Source organism: Sorex fumeus, unplaced genomic scaffold (genome assembly GCF_029834395.1).
Source record: "Sorex fumeus unplaced genomic scaffold, SorFum_2.1 ptg000100l, whole genome shotgun sequence".
NCBI lineage: Eukaryota > Metazoa > Chordata > Mammalia > Eulipotyphla > Soricidae > Sorex > Sorex fumeus.
Window position 1 is genome coordinate 10,834,632 of NW_026606157.1, and position 21,990 is coordinate 10,856,621.

A 21,990-nucleotide genomic window follows, 5' to 3' on the forward strand; every position below is an offset into this window, starting at 1 on the left:
ACCGTGTTTGCCGTCTGTGTAGGTGCCTTCAGCATTTCATACTGTCACATGTCCCTCGCAATGAAGTATGAGGCCTGAGTCCCCCACCCATGCAGAGACAAGCGAGCCGTCTCCAGAGGCAGCCCCGTGGATGCCGCACAGGTCGCAGCCCCATCCCGGCGGTGTCAGGATTCTGAAAGCGTTGCCCGGTCTCACTGGCCCGGCCGTGGTGTGTCCGAGGCCACCCTGGGAAGAGCTTCCTGGGACAATCTCCTCCCGCAGGAGAGACGCTGCTCAGGCCCCCAGAGCCGTGGGTGGCTGTGACACGGAAGGGCCGACGCCCCTTGGCGACCTGCTCCCGCTTCGAGCCCGGAGCCCTGGGATTCCCACGGCCACCCGCCTCCTCCCCCACACCACGGGCATCTCACACACAAGGAAGGACTTGGCAGCGTGGCCCGGGGCAACAGCCCCAAGCATTCCAGGCCGGCCCAGCGCATCGCCAAGTGGCAACCCTTTTCTCCAGAGCGCCTGGAACTTAAAAACAGGAAGAGAAAGAACCAAGGGGAAGCGCTGGGCTCCTGACCCGCCGTGGCGTTTTCTCTACTTGACGGACACGGCGATCAGGAGGCAGAGTTGACCATGCGTCACTCTGAACGGCAGCGTTCAAAGAAACGGCTCAAACAGCCGTGGTTTCTAACCATCCACGCGTCTTGGCCCCAAGTGGATCTCCTTGTGCGCGTTTTGAGTTTAAAGAGTGAGAAAGAAAAGTGACAGCTGGAGTGTAGTCAGGTGACTTTTGTTTGGGGGATATTTTTTTGGTTGGAGCTGGGGGGGGCGTCTGGGGCCGCCCCTGGTGACGCCTGGGAGCCACTATCAGCACAGTGCTCAGGAGTCACTCCTGGTGGTGCGTGGGCACTGCATAGGGCACTGACCAAGGCCAGCATCTGATAGACAGCACATTTATTCATGTCTAAAAATCATATACTCAAATCATTTTTTAGCTTGGAAAATTATACATCCACCCGGGGCGTTATTGCAGCGTTATTTACAAGAGCTCGGATATGGACACAGCCAATGTGTGCGCGCTGGTGTGGATGTGGGGCCGGGGCAATCCCACAGCTGTGGGGGGGGGGGGGCTGGCCTTGCATGCAGCCAACCCAGGATGAAGGCCCAGCCCGCCAGGAGTGATTCCTGAGCACCCATGTGTGTGAGGAAGGAAGGAAGGAAGGAAGGAAGGAAGGAAGGAAGGAAGGAAGGGAGGGAGGGAGGGAGGGAGGGAGGGAAAGAGGGAGGGAGGGAGGGAGGGAGGGAGGGAGGGAAAGAGAGAAAGAGGGAGCAAGAGAGAAAGGGAGAAGGATGGAAGGAGGAAGTTGGGAGGGAGGGAGGGAGGAAGGAACTGAGGGAGGGAGGGGGAGGGAGGGAAGGAGGGAAGAAGGAAGGAAGGAAGGAAGGGAGGGAGGGAGGGAGGGAGGGAGGGAGCAAGAGAGGAAGGGAGAAGGATGGAAAGAGGAAGTTGGGAGGGAGGGAGGGGGAGGGAGGGAGGGAGGAAGGAAGGAAGGAAGGAAGGAAGGAAGGAAGGAAAGAAGAAGGAAGTTAGAAAGGAAGTTAGGAAGGAAGGAAGGAAGGAAGGAAGGAAGGAAGGAAGGAAGGGAGGGAGGGAGGGAGGGAGGGAGGGAGGGAAAGAGAGAAAGAGGGAGCAAGAGAGGAAGGGAGAAGGATGGAAGGAGGAAGTTGGGAGGGAGGGAGGGAGGGAGGGAGGGAGGGAGGGAGGGAGGGAGGAAGGAAGGAGGGAAGTTAGGAAGGAAGGAAGGAAGGAAGGAAGGAAGGGAGGGAGGGAAGAAGAAGCAAGGAAGGAAGTTAGGAAGGAAGTTAGGAAGGAAGTTAGGAAGGAAGGAAGGAAGGAAGGAAGGAAGGAAGGAAGGAAAGAAGAAGGAAGTTAGAAAGGAAGTTAGGAAGGAAGGAAGGAAAGAAGGAAGGAAGGAAGGAAGGAAGGAAGGAAGGAAGGAAGGAAGGAAGGGGAAGGAAGGAAGGAAGGAAGGAAGGAAGGAAGGAAGGAAGGAAGGAAGGAAGGAAGGAAGGAAGGGGAAGGAAGGAAGGTCGGGATACACAGTCTCCCATACAGTCTTCCAGTGCAAAACATACCTCAGCACATGGTCGGTGACAGGAAGATGAGATGTTTTCATTTGCATGTAAATGGAAAGATTATGCAAAGCAGATCAGGCAAAGCAGAATAAGAAGACAAACACTGGAGGATTTCATCTACTTACAAAATAGAACAAACCAAAATAAAGATGAGCTGGTGCAGTGCAGGCAAGCTAAGGGCCACCCCCCTCCCACCAATCCCCTCCACCCCCCACCCCCTCCCAACTCCCCCACACACCCCCTTCCCCAGTTCTGCAACTCCCCGCCCTGGGACCTGCCTTGGACAGGCTCAGGTGTCACTGGGCAGAAACATTGCTCCTTCCCTCTGCCCCCCCACCCAGGGCCCCTCCAGTCCTGGGCGCCAGAGCGTGGGCCTTTGAGGCTCTGCAGGGGAGAGGGGCAGACACACGGCAGGGCAGGGGCAGCATCCAACAGGCAGCGGGGCCGGCCTGTCCCCCCAGAAGCAGGACCCACCGCGGGCAGCAGGTTGTGATGAGGGAGGCGAGAAGAGGCCCAGCCCAGGGTCCCGTGACAGGCACCCAGGGTAGGAGCGCGAGTGGCCCAAGAGGGTGTGGGAACCGGGCTCCGGGCCAGGCACACGCAGCCAGCAAAGCCCATGAGCACAAACCAGGGTCGAGCTTCTCCCCGGGCCGCTAAGTGTTCCCACAGGGTCTCGGTTTCCCACAGCCAGCGGTGCCCTGCAAACACATGAAGCCCTCACTGGAGTCTTCAGGGCTCCCGGGACTCGTGATCTTGAAAGGGGAAGCCTCGTTTCCCTCGCGGGCTGCTTGCGGGTCTCCGTCCCACACACTGAACGTTCCTTGCACACAGCCAACCCGGGTGCGATCCCGGCCACCACCAGGAGTAGCTCTGGGGAGCAGAGTCAGGGGCAACCCCTGAGCACCGCCGGGTGATGCCCAAGAAGCAAACGGACAAAATAAATTAAAAATAAAATGAACATCTCTGAAAAAGCATGGGCTCTTTGGAGGAGGGGAGGTTATAATTTCCCGAGCCCATAAATTCTGCCCCAGAGCGAAGTTTCCAGAGAGTAAGAGACGCCGGGCAACAGCTCAAGAGATGGGCACAGAAAACCCGAGAGACCTAAGCCGGCCGAACCACGCTGTCCAAGCCTGCATCCCGGGACAACCTGTCACCTTTGTAGTAACACAAAGACCCAGTTTCCCTATTTAAAAAAAAAAAGAAGAATATTGGGGTTCTTGGTGGTGAAAAATAAGTACTGGTTTAGGGAAATGTGTTTGATGATTGCATGACTGAGACTTAAACCTGACAGCTTTGTAACTTTTCCCTCAGTGATTCAATAAATAAATAAATTTATAAAAAAAAAAAAAGGAGCCGTATTTCAGTGACTCCTACACCGAGTTGCTCCCCGCGCAGGCGTCCGTTTTCTTTCTCTTCTACTTTCCAGTAAATTTCTCTGTTTTCTAACTCTGGGTCTGAGCACCTTTGTTACTCAGTGTTTTTGTTCTTGAATATTTTCATTCTTGAGGGTCTGAAGAACCTGGGAACGGTGGGCGAGGAGAGGCCCTCGCCGCTTCTGCATCCACCTGACGCCAAATCCATGCACCGCCAGGGCAGACCCTGGATAGCATCAGTTTGCTCGCAGAAGCCCCTCGTGTTACAGAGGAACTGGGCTGAAGCAGGTTGTAGAGAACCTGCTGGAACTATCTGGAACTCACTGACTCTCTCTGCCCCAGGAACGTGGCCCTCGTAAAGTTCCAGCCGACCCACTCCCCAATACGCCCATAAGACCACACATGGCTTAAGCTGCACCTCTAAGTTATCGGAAAGGAAAAAAATACCTTCCCAGAGAAAATCTTCAATCAGGAGTTTGAAAACTGTTTTTTTTTCCTTTTAAGTGATTTTAACACTTTGGTATTTTTTTTAAGAGTTCTTCAATAGTTTTACTAGATTCTAGGTAAAGGTAAAAGGTAAAGGCCCTCCCGTTGATCGTTGATTTGCTCGAGCGGGCCCAGTAACGTCTCCATTGGAGACTTTGTTGTTACTGTGTCTGGCATATCGAATACCCTCGGTAGCTTGCCGGGCTCTCCGAGAGGGGCGGAGGAATTGAACTCGGGTCGGTCATGTTCGTGCACTCAGGAATTACTCCTGGCGGTGCTCAGGGGACCATATGGGATGCTGGGAATCGAACCTAGGTCAGCTGCGTGCAAGGCAAATGCCCTCCCCACTGTGCTATTGCTCCAGCCCCGAGACAAAATAGTTTTGGTTTGGTGCATATATCTTAAAAGATACACTCTCTGTATCATTTAGATGCCAGAAATTTGGTCTAAACCTTAGTATTCCCAAGAAAATTAACCATCATAGGTGGCCCTGGAAGCCACCATCTGTGACCCCCACAACAATTTGTAAAGAGGGGGTGCAGCCGTGACCTGAGGGAGGCCCTGAGCCCAAGCCCCTGCACCACCAAGTCAAACCTGGCGCCAGAAGCACCACCAAGGGACAGCCCTCCTGAGGGAAAGAAAAGCAGCATTGTGATTTGATTAGTTGCTGTTTAAAAACGACAAGATTATCCCAAACTGATTGGTAAATAACCAGCTTAAGTATCCACACGAGGTCAGTCTGACAGCCAGAGAAGTTCAACAGGATTCCTGGAGGAGGGAGGAGGTGTGCAAACCCTCCTGAGAGGATTCCAAAGCAAACACTTGTTTCAATAAGGAGAAGCAGAGTACTTCCTTCTCAGCAGGGAAGAAATGTTAGCCAGTAAAAGGGCAAATGGGGGGGGGCTGGAGTGGTAGCACAGCGGGGAGGGCGGTTGCCTTGCAAGAGGCCAACCTGGGTTCTATTCCCAGCATCCCATATGGTCCCCTGAGCAACGCCAGGATTGAATCCTAAGTGCAAAGCCAGGAGTATTGCCGGGAGTGATCCAAAAAGCACTGTAGCACTGTCCTCCCATTGTTCAGGCCCAGTAACGTCTCCATTGCGAGACTTGTTACTGTGTTTGGCATATCCAATACGGCACCCGAAAAACAAAAAAAAAGGTAAGTGGGCTTTGATAGAGAGATAAATAAACACTCATATACAATACACACACGTGTGTATATATATATATATATATGCATATATATTAACAACTCTAAGGTTACTATAAAGTCAAAACTCTTCACCTGGGTACATTACATTACAAAGACAGCATTGCCGAAATACACGTAAAACACTGTTATAACCAGGTCACCTCGCTAATAATAAAGAGTCATAAAAATAAATACAGTGCCTGCCAATTAGTAATGTGCATTGTTGAAGGAAGAAAGACCAAAAACAAAATAAATCAGAGCTGTGTCTCTGACCAGCCCACTAGACAAACAGCAGCTTAAAAACTGGTTTACTGCAGAATTTTATAAAAATAATACAAGAGAACTTCTACATCAAAACAATATGACGTCCTCGAGCTTCCAAGGAAACTTAATCAACTTCTCAGATATAGTACTAGCAGCAGTAACTGCAGCAGTAGTAGTAATAGCAGCTACTGTAGTAACAGCAGTAACAGGAGCAGCAGTAGTAATAGCAGCAGGAGTAGCAGCAGCAGGAATAGTAGTAACAACAGCAGTAGTAACAGCAGTACCAGCAGTAATAGCAGCACCAGCAGCAGTAGTACTAACAGCAGCAGTAGTAGTAGCAGCAGTACCAGCAGCAGTAGTAGTAGTAGCAACAGCAGCAGCAGTAGTAATAAAAGCAGTTACAGCAGCAGTAGCAGTACCAGCAACAGCAGTAGTAACAGCAGTAACAGCAGTAATAATACCACCAGCAGCAGTAGTAGTAACAGCAGTTACAGCAGCAGTAGCAGTACCAGCAAGAGCAGTAGTAACAGCAGTAACAGCAGTAATAATACCAGCAGCAGCAGTAGTAGTAACAGCAGTTACAGCAGCAGTAGCAGCACCAGCAACAGCAGTAGTAACAGCAGTAACAGCAGTAATAATACCAGCAGCAGCAGTAGTAGTAACAGCAGTTACAGCAGCAGTAGCAGTACCAGCAACAGCAGTAGTAACAACAGTAACAGCAGTAATAATACCAGCAGCAGCAGTAGTAGTAACAGCAGTTACAGCAGCAGTAGCAGTACCAGCAACAGCAGTAGTAACAGCAGTAACAGCAGTAATAATACCAGCAGCAGCAGTAGTAGTAACAGCAGATACAGCAGCAGTAGCAGTACCAGCAAGAGCAGTAGTAACAGCAGTAACAGCAGTAATAATACCACCAGCAGCAGTAGTAGTAACAGCAGTTACAGCAGCAGTAGCAGCACCAGCAACAGCAGTAGTAACAGCAGTAACAGCAGCAGTAGCAGTACCAGCAACAGCAGTAGTAACAGTAGTAACAGCAGTAACAGCAGTAATAATACCAGCAGCAGCAGTAGTAGTAACAGCAGTACCAGCATCAGTGCCAGCAGCAGCAGTAGTAGTATCAGCAGTTATAGCAGTAGTAGCAGTACCAGCAGCAGTCGTAGTAACAGCAGTACCAGCAGCAGCAGCAGCAAGAGTCGCTGTGGTCATGCCTGCCTGCTGGGAGCAGGAGCCACAGCCCAACGGGGGTCGCATCCGCCTGTGAGCACGGGTTCAAGTCTGTGCCACGTTAACAGCTGCAAGGCCTTTGGTCAGAGGGTCAGGGTGGCGAGAGCCACTTGACAGCCGTGAAACAGGCACCGAACCCGGTCGGGGAGCTGCCCGCCTGGCCCTGAACCCCTTCCCGCTGACCGCGAAGCCCGGACTCTGCCTCAGCCAGGGCCGAGCCCGCCGTCAGTGAAGGCTGCTGTGGAGACACCAACACACGCCAAGTGGCAGCCGGAGGGCAATCGAGCAACCACTTTCTGAGGGAAAGAACGGGGGCGGGAGGGCAGCGCCAGGCCTCAGGAGCGGGGGCCCCGGTGAGGGCTGAGAGGACCCTGACAGGTCACGTGAAGGCCCGCACGGGGGAGAGAAACCCCTCTGAGCCTGGCTCTTTCCTCAGAACGCCCCAAAGTCACAGGGAAAATCTCGCTCCTGAATCTCTTGGGTCCCACAGGTCACGCCCGTCACTGGCTCCCCGACGACTCCTATGCTAGTTCTCTGCAGACCCCATGCGGCAACTCGGCCTAGCTGTGACCCGGTTCCCCCAAGACCCCCTCACGAATCTTCCTAGACCAAGGCCTGCTAGTCATTCTCCCGCCTAAAGACTGTCCCACCAAAAATCAAAAAAAACGAGCAAACAAAACTCCTTCCAGGTGGCCACGGGAGACCCAGGCTTGACCCCCAGCACGACAGGTGACCCCTAAGCGGGGAGCCGGAGTAGCCACTCGGCGTCTCGCTCTCCTCCACAGTGCCGAGCAGCAGGGAACGGGGTCTGACCCTCGGCACCACAGGCCGGGACCAACCCTGGCCTCCATCAGGCCCAGAAAAGAGGAGACCATGGGAGGGTCCAGCAGGCAGGTCTGCACACCCTCCCCCTGTGCTTCCTGATCTCCAGACACCAGCTTCATCCTCATCCCTACTGGCTTCACGGGCTGCAGGGAAGGAAGGGGACAGTCCAGGCCTTCCCCCAGGAAGGGTCCAGGTCATCCTGGCTGCAAGAGAGGTTGGGAATAAAGTCTTCCCCCTGGGCCCCAGCCTCAGTGCTCCACAGGGGTGGATGGAGGGACAGAAGGGCTGGTGTGGGGGGGGGGGGGGGGTAGCAAGGACTCGAGAAACTGAAGTTAATGTGCAGCTGCTCAATTAAACAGGAAGGAAGGGCACCAATATTCCTTACTTAATGAAAGAAACATGCTAATAGAACTTCTATTTTAACATACTTCCATTATATTGGAAGTGTTCATATAAATTCCATGACAGCCCACACTTTCAAAGGAATGTGTCATATGAATGCTGAAATGTTGTTTGGAAAATGCACAGAAGTATATGGAAACCCGTTGTTCAACTAATGACTGCCTCTCAAAACTCCTTTTTCTCTCCATACTTCCTAATGACACTTTAGCTGAACAATTCTTTATCAAAGTCTCTGATAGGTAACAGGTTGATGTGTGTGTGTGTGCGTGCGTGTGTGTGTGTGTGTGTGTGTGTGTGTGCAAAGAATATTTTAAAGACTTTCTGTTGGGGCTGGAGCAATAGCACAGCGAGTAGGGTGTTTGCTTTGCACGCGGCTGACCTGGGTTCGATTCCCAGCATCCCATATGGTCCCCTGAGCACCACCAGGAGTAATTCCTGAGTGCAGAGCCAGGAGGAACCCCTGAGCATTGCCAGGTGTGACCCAAAAAGAAAAAAAAAGAAGAAGAAGAAGAAGAAGAAGAAGAAGAAGAAGAAGAAGAAGAAGAAGAAGAAGAAGAAGACTTTCCGTCCTAGCAGCTGAGAGTCTGGAAGTAAGCACGGAGATCAGAGTGGCTGCGTTTGTAGCCACGGGTGGGCCCACTCACCCCAAACACAGTTTAAATTGGGACTCGGCTCATGAGCCATGGCCTGCAGGCAGTGAGAGGAGAGGTGAAGAAAGGGCCTTTCTCGTGTGTGTTCATTCCGAAATGGGCTCACTTAGGAACGTTCTACATAACTCACCCTCTCATCGACAGTGAGTCATGGTTCGACTTAAAATGTCAAAACATTTACAATTCCTCTCCAACCTGAGCACAAGTCTCTCTTTACCTTCCCTCGGAGTCGGACAAGCCGATACAGAAGTGACCTGCTTGGAAAACATGATGGAAGCCCAAGAGCTGCTTGAAATGCAAATGTTTGAGCAGTTACGTCCCTGATACTGCCAACGACCTTGGCCTCTCCAGCCGAACGCAAGCAACGAGCCCTTAAATCATTAACCTACTTTGGATTTCTCGCGGAACTGGGTACAGTCATTTGGGAAGCGGGTGTTTAAACCTGTCCTCTCAAAATCACTTTCCTAAAGGTACGTTTTTGGGTGCGGGAGAGGAAGGGGCCCCAAACAGTGCTCAAAGATGGGGCTCTCTTGGTGACGCTGACAATGCTTAGAGACTGAAACTCCCCCTGGCCACAGGGACGGCCGGACACTCGGCCCCGCAGTGCGGGGGCCACCAGGGCCAACCCAGCCTGGTGGGGATCAAGCCAGCTGGGAACCGAGCCAGGGTCCCGAGCTGGGCCCTGACCCCTGCACTATCTGGCCCAGTGAAACATGTTTGCTCTTGACGGAGGGTCATGGTGTATGAGAACAGGAAGCAATAGAAGGACTGCTTTGGGAGTTTTTTTTTAATCATGTTATAATTTACACTTGTTCATACTTTTAACTTGATTTCTCTTTCCTGTGGGCAAACACTTTCGCCTTACCAGCAAGTAAGTCCTCATTTGTATGCTGTTACCAGTGAGAATTCCTCAGCACTGGAAAAGTCTAAATTCTTTTTTTTTATTATTGTTGTTTGTTCGCTTTTTTTTTTTTTTGTATTGGGGGCCACTTCCAGAGCTGCTCAGGTCTTACTCCTGGCTCTGTGCTCAGGATCACTCCTGACAAGGTTCGGGGAATCCCATGCAGTGTCTGAGATCAAGCATGGGTCAGCAGCATGCAAGGTCAGTCCCTTCCCTGTTGGACCACTTCTCTGCACCCCCACATGCAACCGTCCTCATAACAGAGCCGGGAACCTGCAGCGGGCCACGGGACCAGCAGTTCAACCACCAGCATTTTAACCGCTCTCCGGCTTCAAGGCGACAGATGATTCCCAATGCAACTCGTCCCAAGAGCACAAAATGCCTCTGATGTACTATCCACCGCTTGCTAAAGGACAGGACTCAATTCTAAAAGGGTCTCACAAGTCCAAAGAGATAGTCCAGTTTGATCATCGGCACCACAGAGGGTCCCCTGAGCCCTGTCAGCAGCTATGGCCAAAAATATAAAAAAGTAAAAGAAGGGTCCCACAAAATACATGCATATCCCTTCTTTGAACAAATAAAAGCAAAACTGAGCTTGCAGAAATGTCGGCTTTTCGTCTGTTGGCCACAGCAGGCAGACAACGAAAGCTGTGATGTTTCCTGTCCGAGCCAACTTCAAGAGTTTCATCACCTTCGCCATAACCGAGTCACGACCGTGAAGCAGAAAGTGCCCGTGACAGCAAGATTGAACACAGCCTCGCTCCAGTGGCAACTTCCAAAGGTCTCTACAGATCACGGGCAGGCGCAATGCCGAGGGCAATGCCCAGGGTGATGCACAGACCTGGCATGCAGGAGCCCTGGCTCAAAATCCCCGCAACACGGCCCAGAAGCATGGCCAAGCGGGACCCCGTCACCACCAATGGCACCAGGAGTATCTCTGAGCACTGCCAGGCAGAGCCCACAGGCCAAAAGAGAAAGAATCATCTAAACGAATATCAAAACATTAGTAAGTCAGGGGCCGGAGCAATAGCACAGCGGGTAGGGCATGTGCCTTGCACGCGCCCAACCTGGGTTCGATCCCCGGCATCCCATATGGTCCCCCAAGCACCGCCAGGAGTAATTCCTGAGTGCAGAGCCAGGAAGTGCTCCTGAGCATCGCTGGGTGTGGCCCAAAAAGAAAAAAAAAAAACATTAGTCGGAACAAGGCCACTGACCTTTTTTCCAGGGTGGGACTGATATTAAAGGCTACCTCGAGATCTAAGGTTCTGTATATCCTTGATCAATACATAATCATCCGATCGATATTCATGGGGCAAAGCACTTGATACTCAGCGACAGAGCGGGAAGAGCCTGGCTTCAAAGAGCCGAACTTGAACCAAGGGAAGAACATGAGGAAGAATAAGCCGGAGAGATAGTAACAAAGTATCAATGTGCAGCTGGGCAGGGGGAGGGAAGGCAGGAGAGGGGAGGTGGGGAGGACCCAGCCGGAGCCAGTAACCCCACAGCGAGCCAGACTCTGGTCCACACACTGCGTGCACACGCTCCCGACACAGGAGGAGGACCACCCAAAGGTGCACCCACTGGTGACGGCTTCAGTGAGAATCCCATGTTCCTGCCAGGGACGGCTGCACGCGGGGCAAGGGCCCTGCCCACAGTACCAGATCTATCCCACGCCCCGTTTTCACACTTAGGAAGAGTGTGAAATTTCTGGCAGCTCAAGTATCTAACAACAGAGCTCTTTTTTCTTTTCTTAACCTCGCCAGAGATGGTTCCTGTTCCTTCCTACTCCTCACACAGGACAGACTTTCACACCTGACGCTTCACCGGCACAGGCAAGTGAGGGAGGACTAAGTCCCCTTTGTTTGCCAAACCCTTAGGATTTCGGGGATGAGAGAGGAAGAGCAACAGCACTCTCTTGCTTTTCAAGGCTTCCCGGACGACAGTCACAAACGAATCTCGGAAGAGAGCAGAACGGCCGCAGGGATGTCTCCGTGCCCTGCGCAAGGCTGATTCCATCTGGCACCTCGAAGAGGGGGCAGGTGTGTCCCTCCACCTGCCCCAAACAAACCCCGGCGGCCTCCAGAAAACAATCGCTGCTGCTACACTCATGGCCGACCTCCACAGGCTCGTGCCGAGCTCCCCACGCGTGAGAATGAACCCACGGAAAATCCTGGTATGCGGGACCAGTGCCTGAAAACTCCAGGCTTCATGGAGACGGGAACGGGCGACCTCCCCCCATCTCCCCGCCCTTCCGGTTTCCTGGTAGTCACACCCATGAACTGTCTCTGGGCACCATTTAAGCACGTTAACGGCCAGGATCCAGAGACTCACAGATGAACCTCGGAAGAGAGCAGCACGCCACAGGGAGGACTCCAGACTCCAAATATTTTAAATTTTAGAATTCCAGGAGTGCGCCACCACAAAAGCAGCTGTGCAACATCTCATACTATTCATAACAAAGCAACACAAAATAAATTATTCAGCATCTGCCTGTGGGGCAGGCTTTAGTAGTGGTGGGAAAATTCGAAATAATGGTGGCGGGAAGGTGTGGTGGTGCTGGTGGGATTGGTGTTGAAATAGTGAATGTAACCAATTCTTGTGGACAACTTTATGAAAATAAAATGTAAAAATTTAATAATAATGTTTGAAAAAGACTTCCGAGACAACGTAATATTAGGTTTGCAAGTAATCTAGTCAAATGTGTGTTGGAAAGGAGCTGGGAATATTCTTTTCTCTGAAACACTCATAAATAATACACTTTGACGGAGCTCTAGAACAGTTAGAAACTTGGTGCCCAGAAGCCACTCCCAGTTTGGTCCTTGGAGGTCACTCCTCATGGTGGTCAGGGGCCCGTGCAGTGCCAGAGATCAAACCCGACCTCCTCATGCAAAACACAAGCCTGCCCCACTGAACCCTCTCCAGCCCCGGCACCTGCCTTCTGATCCGGCGCTGGGCTTGGCTGAGTTGTGGTTTATTGGTTTGTGTGTGCTCTGATAATCCGTATAATTCCTTACAAGGCTGCAGAGGCCTCTTCCAGTAGGAGAGTGTCCAGAGGGAAGCCTGTCTCCCAGCCACGCGCTCAGACCGTTAGCACAAGGCCTGGAGAGCAAAGGAAATCCAGGAATTCTTTCAAAACTGAAGTTTCCTCTGCGGCTCAACTGAAGAATCCTTTTGGATAATTAAAGCATTTTGTCATATTTTTTAATTTTTTGCAGAGATTTTTTTTTCCTGAGGATACTTTTACAATGACTCAGGCACCTTGGAAACAGGTTTGCTTTCTAAGAATTTACAGATGAATTTGGACTGTGCTGTGTTCACTTCCTAATCCTTTCCCTGCAGAGGCAAAGCCACCGATGGCCTTCACTGCTGGATAAAGCTTCAGAGAGAGAGGGAAGAGACAGTTCCACAAGCTGACCCGAGGGTCCAGCCCTGGCACTGCAGGCCCCCTGACTGCCATCAGAATTCAACCCAAGAACTGGGCCAGAAGTAGCCCTGAACAGCCCAGGTGTGGCCAAAAAAAAAAAAAAAAAGTGAAAATAATTTTGAAAGTTTTCTTTTTTAAAAACCTCAATGGCTGGAGGACTCATACAGTGGGTAGGGAACTTGCCCTGCATGTGGCCGACCCAGATTCAATCTGGTCATTCCATATGGCAGCCAGCACCGCCAGGGGTGACTGCCGAGTGCAGAGCCAGGAGTAAACCCTGAGTATCACCAAGTGTGGCTCGTAAACCAAAAACAAATATATCTTTTAAATTAAATCAAATTGCTTTAAATAAAGCATTAAGGCATCGAAACTCCATGTAGGTTCAAAATCTATACAGGCATGGGAAGGGGTGTGTGTTTGTGTGTGTGTGTGTGTGTGTGTGTGTGTGTGTGTGAGAGAGAGAGAGAGAGAGAGAGAGAGAGAGGGAGAGTGGGGGAGACGGGTGTGCAACAGTCACAAGCCACATAAGTCAAGAAGAACAAATTGCATAAAGAAAAACACCCTATTCCACTGAAAATTTGTCCTTACTGCCAAAGCTTTGAGAAATCTATTACTAGACTCTAGGTTCGTGATTGATGAAGAAAAGCTAGGGAATACTAGAAATGAAGTAAGCCAAAAAAGGACCTGACTAGATCTCATAAATTCACCAGATAGATTTCGGGTTTCTCTCTGACTGGGTCCTCAAGACCCCCCTCCCCTCGGGTCTCGTGAGCTGGATGGACATCAAGGGCGAGGGCAGTCAAAATACACTCCGAAACGCTGAACCAATAAGTGCTCGGGTTCAGCAAACAGCACAAAATGTATTCTTACATAATTTTGTCCATCTTTGAATCTGGTAAAAGTGTCCAGTCAGGCCGCAGATTCCAAGCCCATCTTCTCTCCTGAACATGTATTTCTCTCTCTCTCTCCCAGGCTTGCCCATCTGGAGAAGCCCGTGTTCTCTCTCAATCATGTGAATCTCTCCTTCTCTCCCCTCACATCTTTCTAAATGTCTTTCCATAGAAATTACATTTTAAAATATCAAATTGGGGCCAGAGAGATAGTACAGCAGGTGAGGCAACTGGCTTCCACACGAGTGACCTGGGTTGATCCCCACACCCTCATATGGACCCCCAAGCCCTGCCAGGACTCATTCCTGAGCACAAAACCACAATTAAGCTCCGAGCACTGCTGGTGCAGTCCCCAAACTTTTTTTTAATTCAAACTCTTTGCTCTGGGGCTGGAGAGATAGCACAGCGGGCAGGAGGTTTGCCTTGCACGCGGCCGACCCAGGTTCAATTCCCAGCATCCCATATGGTCCCCTGAGCACTGCCAGGAGTAACTTCTGAGTGCAGAGCCAGGAATAACCCCTGTGCATCACCAGATGTTACCCAAAAAGCAAAACACAAAAAAACCAAAAAACTGTTTGCTTCTTGGGGAGTTATTAAGGTGGACAGTTCCACTTAGGTGTCATGGTGGCCGGGCGGAAAGATCCCGGCTTCCTCGGAGCCAGTTTTCATCATCTTCGCAGCATCTGAAAAGAATTCCGTATGCTGTGGTCACTCGACACTCTTCCTTGGGCCAAGTATTCAATAATAACTGCCTTGATTCCCTAAAGAGCCACTAAACACTTACTAATCCCAGGAATTACACCGAGTGCTGAGGACGGCAGGTGTCAAATGCCTGTAGGTCTCTGAGAGCTGCGCCAAGTGTCTGCCACTGATTCCCCAGGGAGGACTGAGCTCTTGAGATAAGAACAAAACCTATCACCTCCCTCCAGCTGTCTCCCCGCAGAGGCCAGTCTGACTGAGCGAGGCCGGGGTCAATCACGGCACTTGGCACTTGACACATGACAGAGATGTACTGTGGGTGTTCGGGCGACTCAGGTGCGTTCTGGACTCCCCAGGATTTAATCAAGGCTTCACAGAGGCTCAGAGAGCTTGGGGTGTATTGGAAACAAACTATGACACAGCTCTCGTTAACCAATTCTGGATTTGAACTCTGGGAACTAATTCATCCGTTCCAAAGGTAATCGATAAAAACACTTGACTGATTTCAGCCTCACACTCATACACCAAAAAGATAGTTCAGGGGACTGGGGTAATAGCACAGCTGGTAGACCAGTTGCCTTGCACATGGCCGACCCGGGTTCGATTCCCAGCATCCCGTATGGTCCCCTGAGAACTGCCAGGAGTGATTCCTGAGTGCAGAGCCAGGAACAACCCCTGTGCATCGCCGGGTGTGACCCAAAAAGGGAAAAAAAATCCCTCAAAAATTAATCCCTGGGGCCAGGGCGACAGCACAGCAGGTAGGGAATTTGCGTTACACACAGCTGAGCCGAGTTCAATCCCTGGCATCCCCTATGATCCCCCAAGCACTGCTAGGAGTGATTCATGAGTGCAGAGCCAGGAACAACCCCTGAGCATCCCTAGGTGTGACCCAAAAAGAAAAATTAAAAATAATAATAATAATCAAAGAAATGAATGCCTGTGCAAGCCGACCGAGGCAGTGCAAGTTTCCCAAGCGAGAACTAAGATTTCTACAACATGCCCCATCAGGGCCAGGGATACAGGGCCCGGCTGGAGTGCGAGCTCTGACCTGGGGCCTGGTTTCAACACCCAGCAGCCGTCTCTGCCCCAAGCACCGCTGGAAGCAACCCCCGGAGGGCAGAGCTGGGTGGCAGCCCCGAGCACCCACCGCTGGGAACGGCCCAAAACCACTCACAGAAGCGCGCGACCACCCTCCGAAGCCGTCCTTACGTGAGCATTCAGAGAAACAAAATAGGATCAGCAAGGCGCTGACTGTGTAAGTCTCCTCAGATGTTTGTGACCACTCTGCATCACGGGCCACTTCCCCATAAAACACTGATTTTCAACCAGAAATGACGACTAGGAGGACAAACACAGCACCGGCTATTTCAGGAACCTCAGCTTCCTAGTCTGTGGTTTCCAAACCCACCATGACCAAGAAAACACTTCACTCGAAGATAAACACTGTTGTTTGACGTTGAAGGAAATCTGAAGGGACCGTAAAAATATCCACTGGAATTGAATTTTCTGATCACAAATGTAATAGCTATCTCTCTGGTTGATTTCTAGGTGTGTAATTAAATTCTAATAGTACAGCAGGTAAGGCACTTGCCCGCCTTACACAGCTGGTCCGGGTTCGATTCCCGGCATCCCATAAGGTTCCCCAAGTCCCCCAGGAGTAAATCCTGAGTGCGTAGCCAGAAGTAACCCCTGAGCACCTCTGGGTGTGGCCCAAGAAAATAATAATAATAATAATATAGAATTTGAAATGAATTTATAAATAATATATAGAATTTGAACAGCACAAAAATTACCACTAAAACACCCACCAATTTTCCATGCTTGCATGGTTAATATATTGTTTTATTTATTTCCAGTATTCCTAGTCACTGTCACTGTCCTCCCGTTGTTCTTCAATTTGCTCGAGCAGGCCCAGTAACGTCTCCATTGTGAGACTTGTTGATACTATATTTGGCATATAGAATACACCACCGGTAGCTGGTCAGGCTCTGCCATGCGGGCAGGATACTCTCGGTAGTTTGCCGGGCTCTTCGAGAGGGGGCGGAGGAATCAAACCCGGGTCGGCCGGGTAGGCTGCGTGCAAGGCAAGCCCTACCCACTGTGCTATGGCTCTAGCCCTTAAAAAAAAAAAAAAAAAAAACGGGCTTCTGGTTACGCAGACCAGTTCTGCACAAATGAGCTCTGAGTGCTCTATTCCTAAGTATACACAAATATATTTTCAGGTATAATTACGGTTTTCTAAAGACATACACTGAGAGCGCTAAAAAGATGGTCCAGTGGGGAAGGCCAACTGTACATACGGTCAACCCAAGTTCAATCCCCACCACCCCACAAAGGTTCCAGACTACTGCCAGGCATGATGCCTGAGCACAGAGCCAGGAGTAAGCCCTGAGGACTGCCTGGGGTGGGAAAAAAATAACAGACATACACTAAAGTTCCTTCTAATTCTGCATGAGGCTTCCATTTAAATGAGATTTATTTAGATGAGGTTTCTATCTAAATCTGCATGAGAGTTGAAAGTCTCCAAAACAGAGTCAATGCATTTGAGCGACACAGCTGCCTCCTAGAGTGAGAGCGAATGAATGAATGATCATTCAAGTTTCCTCTCTAATTATGAGCTGTTGATCCTGTGTCACAGTCTCACGTAACAACAAAAATAGAAACTGTAAAACGCATTTTACTACTGTGCTATAAATGTGCCTGGAAGTCCATTTTTATACTTCTTCTTTTTATATTTATACATGAAGGCACACCTGTGCGGGATTTTCAGTTTAAAAGCTGGAGTCCATGACGCTGCCGTTATGTCCTGCAAGCTTCCAAGACATTCTCTCTACAGCTTAACCTCAGAGAAGGGCCCGTGTGTGCGGCTGACCTCGGGGGCGTGTCGGAGGGACGTCTATGAACTCACAGCAATCAGCAAGCTGCAGTGACAGACACCTCCCAACTCAAACAGGCCCCACGTTCCTCTGCCTCGTACTGCAAGTTCCAGAACACAGCCCTCTCCAAAACAACTCGGTGCTGGCTATCAGAGTGCCTTCAATTCCCAACAAACACACATGCAGATGTCCAGTGGCTCTTTAAATATTTGGATCACATTATCATGTGCCTCTCGCAAAACAAAGCCAGAGACAGCAGGGGATATTGGCTGTTACTGGGAGGTTCTATGTGGAGGAAACTCAACCCGCCCTGCAAAGTCTGCAACAGGAAAAAATGAGGGGCAAAGAGGACTCGGGGCTGGCGGGAGGGAACCCCAGCTCCAGGCCCAGCACCCACAAGTGACCCCAAGCTGGGAGGAGCCCCTGAGCACAGCAGATATAACCTCCCCCGGAAAAACATAAAAGTTGGCTGCAAACATTCCGTGTTTCATCAATGAATGACCTTGCATTGAACAAACAGTTCGATAAAGGAAAAGATCATTAAAAGCTCTGATAAGCGTAGCATGAATAAATAAAGTAAAAGAAAAATAATGATAAATCAATTCAGCAAACATCTGAATATAAAAATGTTAAATAAAAAAATCAGGAAGGGTCATTCCATGGACCATGAACAATAAAATGAAGCAATTTTGCTCATACGAAGATGAAGGTAAAACCAGGGCCTGTTCTTTTTTTTTTTTTTTTCCTTTTTGGGTCACACCCAGCCATGCGACAAGGGTTCCTCCTGGCTCTGCACTCAGGAGTTACTCCTGGCAGTGCTCAGGGGACCATATGGGATGCTGGGAATCGAACCTGGGTCAGCTATCTCTCCAGTCCCCAGGGCCTGTTCTGCCCTGAGGCTCCATGTGTGCTCCGGGGTCTCCCACCAGGGGTAGCCACCAATCTGTCACCTGTGGGATTGGCAGAGACCTTGGAAGATCTGAAAAGAAACCAGCAGAAGGGCTGGAGCGATAGTACAGCAGGAAGGGCGTTCGCCTTGCACGCGGCCGACCCAGGTTCAATTCCCAGCATCCTATATGAATCCCCTGGGCACTGCCAGGAGTAATTCCTGAGGGCAGAGCCAGAACAACCCTTGAGCATCGCCCGGTGTGACCCAAAAAGCAAAAAAGAAAAGAAAAAAATTGATTACCTTATTGCACAAAAGCCTCAAAGCTAATTAACCAGACATTCCCCCAAACATCCTTGGGTACTAAATGTTAAAACAGACAACATCCTTACATAGCAAGTGTTGAAACAGACCAATGTGTAACTAAATATCTTTTACGACTCTAAATCACAGTGGGGCTCAGTTCTCAGCAACCATAACCCTCCTCAGCATCCGAAACTGCCAGTCAGGTAAGACGTCAGAAGTCAGATTTCCTGAACAACTGCTCAGCTCTGCCACTGCGTCGGGCAGAAGAGAGCGCAGCGCCTCCGTCCCTGCCTCACCCCAAACCTTCTGAAGGAGCCTCAGCGCCACGAGCATAGATGTGCCACGTGGCTCTTCTGAAGAGACGTCCTTAAGCAAAAATGGGGCCTTATTTCATTCATTTTTTTATAAAACTCTGGGCTGGGGGTGGGGGTCAGACTATTCTCCTTCCTTAGTCCCAGAAACACAAATAAATTAGAACAAGGTCATGTGAGTCATTCGCAGCAGCCCAGGACCACAGCCTCAACTCAAAACAAGGAAAGTCACGGCGCAGGCACTGTCCCACGCGGGAGTGTGAGAACAGTACAAGGAAGAACAGTGAGTGTGATTCCAGAGCCACAACGGGAACTTGCAACATGAACCATCTGTGGAAACTGTATCCTAAGCCCTCTTCTTCAATGGTGGGTGCAGCCCCCATGGGGCCAGAAACTGAACGTAGCAGTTGCGGAAAAACTTGGCAGCAAAGCTTTCTGAATACACAACACCCCAAAACTAAGTCACAGTCAAAGCTTTCCGAATACACAACACCCAAAACTGATTCAGTCCACGGTCTCTGAACACCCAACACCCCAAAACTAATTCAGTCCCAAGTTTCTGAACACGCAACATCCCAAAACTAATTCAGTCCAAGCCTTCTGAACGGGCTGGAGAGATAGCACAGCGGGTAGGGCATTTGCCTTGCATGCAGCCGACCCGAGTTCGATTCCTCTATCCCTCTCAGAGAGCCCGACAAGCTACTGAGAGTATCTCGCCCGCATGGCAAAGCCTGGCAAGCTACCCGTGACATATTCAATATGCCAAACACAGTAACAACAAGTCTCACAATATTACTGGGCCCACTCGAGCAAATCTATGAACAACAGGAGGACAGTGCTACAGTGCTTTCTGAACATGCAACACCCAGAACTAATTCAGTTCAAAGTATCTGAACACACAACACCCCAAAACTAATTCAGTCCCAGGTTTCTGAACACCCAACACCCCAAAACTAATTCAGTCCCAGGTTTCTGAACACGTAACACCCCAAAACTAATTCAGTTCCAGGTTTCTGAACACACAACACCCAAAACTAATTCAATCAAACCTTTCTAAACACACAACACCCAAAACTAATTCAGTCCAAGCTTTCTGAACATGCAACAGCCAAAACTAATTCAGTCCAAAGTTTCTGAACACGCAACACCCCCAAACTAATTCAGTCCCAGGTTTCTAAACGCGTAACACCCCTAAACTAATTCAGTTCAAGGTTTCTGAACACCCAACGTCCTAAAACTAAGTCACAGTCAAAGATGATGACTGTGAGGTGTTTCCAGAAGCGCTGGCTGGGTTGCTTCTCATCTCCCGGTCATCAGGTTCAGGGATGCAACACTGAGAAGCCGGGTGTAACCGACAAAGCAGTGGGTGTGACTCCTGCAGGAGCCGAGGCGAGCTGAACCTGGGTTCCTGAAACCCTTCCAAACCCCAGGCCGCGGGGTGCAGGGGTGAGAGCCAGCCCATCTCTCGGCACCAGGCTCCACGCAGGGCTCCAACCTGAACTCAGGGGCGTTAGGGGCCGCCCTGATTCCCCCCGGACACCGTGTCCGGGAGAATCACCCCGCGCACACCCGACGGAAGCCCGCCTTCCGCAGCGCCGGCCTGAAGGGTGCCCGTGCAAGCGCGCAGCGGCTCCCGCGTGCAGCCCACACTCGGGGGTCCACCTGGCCGGGAGACCCTGCGCCGCCCGCTCCTCCCCGGCCCGGCGCGACTCACCCCGCAGGGCCACGCGCGTGCCCGGCCCCCACCCAGCCCCGCCGGGCAGGGCGCCCCGGAACGTGCCCGCGGTCCCCGCTCCGTGCCCTGGCCGGCCCGGGCACTCGGTCCCCGGGGCAGGTTTACGTAACTTGCACCCGGCCCCGGCGCTCCCGAGTGGACGGGCTGGCCGGGCCCCTCCTGCTCTGCGGCCAAGGAGGGCAAAGGGGCGGCCGAGCGCGGAGTGGCCGGGGCCGGGCACTGCCCTGGGCCGCGCGGGCCGGGGAGGCGCGTCCACCCTGCTCGCACCGGCTGGGCAGGGGCCGGGCACCGAGAGCGGGGCCGGGGAGCCGCCTTCCTCGCCCCGGGCCCCGCGAGGGGGCTCGGGGCCGTGGCCCCAGCAGCCCGGGGCGGCCCCACGCCCCCCACGCCCCCCACCACCCCCAGCCGACCCTCCCCGGCGGGCCCGGGCGCGCGCGCGCGGGGGCCGGAGCGCGGGCGGGAGGCGCGTGTGCGCGGGGGTCCCCGCGCCCCCGGCCCGCTTACCCCAGCGTGCTGATGAAGCCGCTCACGGCGCCCTCGGCGTACAGGGACACGATGTCCCCGATGTACAGGAAGCTGGACATCTTCTCGGACATGCTGCCGCCGGGCGCCCGCGGGCCGAGCGCGCCGGACGCCGCCCGGGCAGGTTTCCTCTTCCTCGGCCGCGCTCGCCGACACCCCGCCCCGGGCCGCAGTGCCTCCCGCCCGCCGCCGCGCGCCCCGCCAGCAGGGGGCGCCCCGCCACAACCCCCGCGGCCCCCCCGCCCCCCCCGGGAACGCGGCCCAGACGGCGGCGCCCATTGGGCCCCGGGGCGCGGGCGCGGGCGCCGCAGCCAATCAGCGCGCGGCAGCCGGGGGCGGGGGCCCGGTGGTGGGCGGGGTCTGTGAGGGGGCGGGGCCTGAGGGGGCGTGTTCGAAGAGCGGGGCTGGAGGTGGGCGGGGACTCGAGGGAGGGCTGTGGGGGCGTGGCCTGGCGCCGGCGGTGGGCGGGGTCTGGGGGCGGGGCGCGGGCGGCGCTGCAGGCCCTGCCCCGGGCACCGTCCGCGCGCGGGCGGAGGAAGCGGCGCCCAGGGGAAGTGGCCGCGGCGGCCGAGGAGGAGGGGCCGGGCTCGGGACCCGCGGACCCGGACCCCCGGGAGGTGCTGAAACCAAAGGAAAGCAACTAAGGGGGGTACCCGGAGGAGGAGGGGGGGCGGGGGCGGGAAAGCGGGAAAGGGCCCCGCTGAAGCCCTAGCAAGTAACTGTTGCAAGACCAAATCCAGAAATGTGTTACAAAGTAGCTGTCACCGAGGCAGGCAGGTGCGGGAGGGACGCTGGGGACGCGGATGGGGAAAGGGCCGGTGTGGGGACGCTGAATGCCTGAAAGCCGATCGTTAATTACTTTGTCATCCATGCTATGGACATTTTATTGATTTATTAGAAATAA

At 52.4% G+C, this 21,990-nt stretch overlaps 2 protein-coding genes across 2 annotated transcripts in view; one reads left to right on the forward strand and one right to left on the reverse strand.

Annotated features, from left to right (window-relative positions):
• The window catches only part of ITPR2 (inositol 1,4,5-trisphosphate receptor type 2), a 342,793-nt gene extending 321,565 nt beyond the window's left edge, over positions 1 to 21,228 (reverse strand). Inside the window, exon 1 of the mRNA XM_056134649.1 lies at positions 21,069 to 21,228. Coding sequence (XP_055990624.1) covers positions 21,069 to 21,160 — 92 coding nt within the window. The 5' untranslated portion in view covers positions 21,161 to 21,228. The remainder of the gene's footprint in view (positions 1 to 21,068) is intronic.
• Positions 21,159 to 21,730, forward strand: LOC130042433 (collagen alpha-1(I) chain-like). The gene is made up of 3 exons (XM_056134604.1): positions 21,159 to 21,206; positions 21,295 to 21,435; positions 21,587 to 21,730. Exons 1-3 carry the CDS (start codon positions 21,159 to 21,161, stop codon positions 21,728 to 21,730), a joined length of 333 nt encoding a protein of 110 aa, XP_055990579.1.
• The last annotated feature ends 260 nt before the right edge of the window (positions 21,731 to 21,990 follow it).